Below are 5,730 nucleotides of genomic sequence, written 5' to 3' on the forward strand. Positions count from 1 at the left end.
TTTCATGTATTGTTTAGCAACACATAAATGTAAGTGTGTCCTTTTTGGTTTAGATGTGTACAGATTTCACTTGAAGCAGTGTCCTTCTGTGAAGTTAGGACTGCTGTTAAGCCCATGATCCTCTTTATACACCTTTTTCTTTACTAGGACTAAAGGTCAAAGGACTGATTCTGAAAGAAGCTTTTTGACAAATTATAATGTGTCAATAATTTGCTAAATACCTATTGATATTTTGACTTACTGTGATGGTGACACTTTCTCCTAGAGATGCAGACAGGGAGGCTGATAACTGTGTCATCTTCATACCAAGCACCTTATATTGGAAAAATAGAATCAACTGTTACATAATTATTCCTGTTATTAGTAAATGTAATTAAAATTTAATTAAAATGTAATTTAAATTTAAATGCAATTGTCCATTTAAATGGTTTAAATAATTTATCTTTCAAAATTAAGAATAATAAAATTTCCTTATGAATTTAATTATTCACAGTAAGGTAAACACAGACAAATGGATTCATAGATAGATAGATAGATAGATTGATTGATTGATTGATAGATAGAAAAAATAAAGTTCAATCATTAGTTCTCTGTTTCCTTTTAGGTTTTTTACTAGTGAATTGTTTTAATTACTTGTAGTGAGATGAAAAGAAACTATACATACATATATATATATATATATATATATATATATATATATATATTTTGGAGAGAAAATCAGTTCAAGATAATGTAGTGGAAAGGAAGGTCTACTAATAAAAATCAGAAAACAGATTAGGATGGATACTACTTTTTGTAGTATAACAACAGCAATGTATTGTGAGTAAATAACAATCTTGAAAAAAAAAACAACACCTACGATAAAGATCCTAAAATCAGTGAAAGTAGTAGAAACTAGATGTGAAGGTTCACGGGGATCATCAGTAATATAGCTGAGAATTGCCTACAACATTTGCCTATAACAAACAGGACAAAAATTGAGAATAAATAAACACAGGCAAAGTAGATTATTTGACAACAGCACTGAAGTACAGTGGAACATTATGAAGACAGTTATCCAAAGATGCAAATGACATTTTAAAGTAGAACACCCTGTGTGGACTACTGCAATCAAACCTCTGGCCACATTTTATCTCTAGGAGGAAGTAGCTGGGCCCTAAGAAGTTAGAGGGTTTTTGTTCCAGTGTATATCACGGTGTGGGTGGGTAACTACTCCACTGCTGGCAGTAATAAGTAGCAGCATCTTCAGCCTCCATGTTGCTGATTGTGAGAGAGTAAGAGGTCCCAGACCCACTGCCACTGAAACGATTTGGGACTCCAGAAGCCAGGTTGGATGTCCTATAAATCCAGAGTTTGGGGGAGATGCCTGACTTCTGCTGGTACCAGTATATGTTACTTACACTTGAGCTGGCACTGCAGGTCATGGTGACCTTCTCCCCTGGAGATGCAGCCATGATTACTGGAGACTGGGTGAGCACAATTTCTCCACTGGACACTATGATTAGAAAAAACAACATAGAGAGGAAGAGGGATTAGTAGAAATAGACACACAAAAATTATTTTATATCACCCAATATTTAGAAGAAACAATTAAAAAAAAGTATATTTTAGACTCAAATTCCCCAGGGAAAAGAATTTTGATTAGATTCTGAGCTCAAAAACACTGCCCTCTGTTACCCGTCACACTGATTAGCAGAAAGCTGAATATCTGGATCCTGAAATCCATTGTGTGTTTGATTTTTGGTCTCTGGCTAATTACTGCTATTCTCATAGGTGCAACATTTTAAAACAACTGTGAGATATTTGTGGTTTCTGAAGATGAAGTATGCAAATATCAAGATTACTCTAGGCAGTTCTTGGCTCATAAACACATGATCTGTGAACTATGAGAAACCAGGTTAATCCAGGACAATATCTGTAGTCACTACACTGAAAAAAACAGAAAATTTCTGTTTCCTCTTTCCTTCATTTTTGGAAGAAAAGCCTGTCCTACAGTATTACCCATGTATGTCCATATATATAAAAGGCAAGGTTTATTTGATTCACTATACAAGGGATGTTCAACTGAGTAATTTGAAGTATATTTTTCCAATAATAAATTTGTATCTTGGGTGACTGTTTATAATGATCACAGAAAGCATTATATGTTCTTGTTTTACTGAATAATGCTAATTAGATACCTCACCTACTCATTCCAATCTGTTCAGATGATCATTCCCACAAAGCTAACAGAAAAATAGCCTCCAAATTTGATTTGGAGCCCAGGTGTTCTCAGAGACATTTCTGCACTTGTCAAGCAAGCACTGATGCAATCCCTAGAAGAAAAAAAAAATATAGCTCTCCCAATGAAATCAATGCCAAAAAAAGTTCTGCTGGATTTAGGAGAATATGGACTAGAGATTCAGGAAGATGCACTCATCTAAAAGTACTCTGAACAGTCATCATTTTCAGTATGCACTGTGCTTTGAAACTGTTTAGTTCATGTTCTGTTTATTGTCTGGGAATATCTGAAAGCACTGAACACCCACACTCCAGTGCCAACCTCTTCCCTACATCCTGCCTTTCTGTGTTTATAACCCCTGTGTGAATGAATTACTATTTGAGAAAAAAATATATAAATTATTTAAAAAAATAAAAAATCCTTACATTTTAGTTATTAAAGTTTGTCAGTAAATGAGTCTGCAAATTCATGTCTAAGTTTGATCAAATATTTTACTTACAGCAAAATCTGAGGGAATTGGGGATGACTTGTATGAAGGGGTACTGGGAAGAGAGGGATTGTTGATATAGTGTTGTAAAGTGAATAAAGCATATTTATAAAATAGTTTACTTGTCCTTAGAGAAAGTTTCAATTATCTTCATATAACTTTGAATTAGCATAGCCATGATGAAGCATGGCTATGTCTCTAGATCTTTCTTATGAATGATTTCTTATTCCTTTTTTTATGAAAGACTTCTTCCATTTTTTATCAGCAATTAGGAAAAATAACTGATAGACTCTGTGATTAGATGGACATATTGAGAAATACTGACACAGGAACTGTTGAATGCAAATTAATTATTTAGTATACATTTCTGAGCACACAATTCTATCTAAATGGCTACTCTTCCTTTCAAATAACACATGTTCTCATCTTTCATTTTATTTAGTAGCTAATTTCTAGTTTTATTCTGGTTATTTAAGAATGAAAAATCCTCGATTATCTTTGGGGGGAATACATGTTTTGTATTTCACCAGTTAAGGATACTAAAACATCCTTGATGTTATACAGTACAAATAAATCTTTACACTACTCAATGGATGTTATTATGAATAAAGGAAAGGATGTCTCCATCACTATCACACTAAATCAGAAATTAGTGTTAGATTCTCACAAAATCTCAAAAAACAAAATAATAATTTTGTCTCTAATCTATGAAATAGAAGGATAACTAATTTTTTAGATTACTTTATTTTATTCTGTGTTTATGATTAGTTGGCTTACATAAATGTATATGAACAACATGCATGTTTTATACCCAAGGAAGTCAGAAGAGTGCTTCAAATATCCTAGTACTGGAATAATGAATGAGGTATTCCCCAAAAGCAACAAACGCTCTTTAAACACTAAGAAATTTCCTGAAACCCCAGAAATATCCAATCTTAAAGTCTGACTAACTCAGTTTACTCTAAGAACTCTTATTATTATGACTACAATGACTGTTATTCAAAGCAAGGATAGATTGAAGGTCTCCTTGTGCCAAGTGGCTCATAGTTCAGGGACTTCTTGTTTCATTTCTTTTTAAAATTTAATAAATTAATTTTCTTTACTTATTCACTTTGCATCTGACTTACTTCCGCCTCCTTCTCCCCTCTCCTACAAACCTTCCACCAGTACACTTTGCCTTCTCCTCTAAGCAGGTGGGGGCCCCTTGGGTGTCCCACCCACCCTGGCACTTCAAGACTTTGCCAAGCTAGGCAAGACAACCCAGCTAGTGGAATATATGCCAAGTATAGGCAACAGCATTGAAATAGCCCCAGCTTCGGTTGAGTTTCCATCTTATACCTATAAGAATGGCTAGATTAAAAATTGCAGAGATAGCATATGTGCTAACAAGAATGTGGAGGAAGTAAAACACTCCTTCATTGCTGGTAGCAGTTAAGACTTATACAACCATTTTGGAAATCAATTTGGCATTTTCTCAGAAAACTAGGACTTTAGGACCCACCTATGCCACACCTGGACATATACAAAAGATGATCCAACATCTCAAAAAGATGTGCAACCATGTTTATAGCAACTTTATTTATAATAGCCAGAAATCAGAAACATCCTAGTTGTTCTTCAACTGAAGAATGAATAAAGAAAATGTACATGTACACAATGAAACACAATTCAGATATTAAAAACCAAAACATCATGAATTTTTCAGGAAAATGGATGGAACTTGAGAATATCATCATGAGTGAGGTAAATATATCCTAAAAGGTTATCAATGGTATGTACTCACTTATAAGTGGATATTAGACATAAAATACAGGTACCATGTTATAGTCTACAGACCCAAATAAGCAAAATAATAAGGAAAGTCCAAAAGAAGAGTATTTAATCTTATTTAGGTAGAGAAATAAATAATCATAAGGGGCAGATGGAAGGAGGAAATGGGAAATGAGGGGAAGGGGAATGGCATGGTCATTCTGGATCACATATGGGGAAGGACGGGAGAGATGACTAGATTTCATGAAAATGAACTGGATTCTATAACTGACAGGGATGAGAAAGTAGCAGGCATCTCTAGGACTACACAGTCACCTGGAATAAGGGAGGTGCCCAAGAATTAATGGGTTTGACCCTAGCTGTGTGTCACTACATTGGGGATATGAAGTTCCCATCTCACTTAGACAGACAGGAAACCTAATGGAGCAATAGAAACAACAAGAAACTCACAAAACTTTCAACCCAAAATTTATGCTGTCTACAGGTATTACAGACACGCGGGAAGGATTAGAGTCCTAGAGAATGGTCAACCAATAACTGGCCCAACTTGAAATAACCCATGGGCAATCACCAAATCTTAACACTGTTAATGATACTTTATTATGCTTGTCGACAGGAGAATATTGTCCTCTGAGAGGCTCCACTCAGCAGTGGACTCAGACAGATACAGACACCCTTAGCCAAACAGTGGATGGAACGTAGGAACTCATAGGGAAGAATAGGAAGGATTGCAGGACACCAAAGAGGATAGGAACTCCACAGGAAGACCAACAGAATCAACTAACCTGGACCATTGGGGTACTCAGCAACCGAACCACCAACCAAAGGACATACAGTGTCTAGACTAAGGCCTTCCTGCTCATATGTAGCTGATGTGCAGCTTGACTTTCATATGGGTCCTGCACAACTTCTTGTTTTGTCTCTGTATAATTACAGCTCAAATGCAGGTGTTATTGACTGAATAGAAATGTGATAGTGCTGCCATCTACTGTTAAGATAGCCAAAATGAAGGCAAGGTTGTATAATACCTATTTTGGAAGTCTAGAAAAAACTACATTCACAGTGATGCATGCCAAGTAGTAGTGTGTTTAGGGAAAAAAAAAGTACTTTGACAAGTGGAGAGATTTTTTACTTCCAGTGGTTATAGTCAAAATGAAAACTGATGTAACTTCAACTAATGAAAATTCAACTAATTCAACTAATGAAAATTCATTGAGGGTGGTGGTGGCACACTCCTTTAATCCCAGAACTT

The 5,730-nt window shown here is 35.3% G+C and overlaps 1 gene segment (V, D, J or C); it reads right to left on the reverse strand.

Moving 5' to 3' along the window:
* Positions 1 to 1,190: 1,190 nt before the first annotated feature.
* LOC114636524 lies at positions 1,191 to 1,768 on the reverse strand. The segment is given in 2 exon segments: positions 1,191 to 1,495; positions 1,678 to 1,768. Coding segments are annotated over 2 exon segments (354 nt in total).
* Positions 1,769 to 5,730: the final 3,962 nt, after the last annotated feature.

Source organism: Grammomys surdaster, unplaced genomic scaffold (assembly GCF_004785775.1).
Source record: "Grammomys surdaster isolate TR1022 unplaced genomic scaffold, NIH_TR_1.0 124491, whole genome shotgun sequence".
Classification (NCBI taxonomy): Eukaryota; Metazoa; Chordata; class Mammalia; order Rodentia; family Muridae; genus Grammomys; species Grammomys surdaster.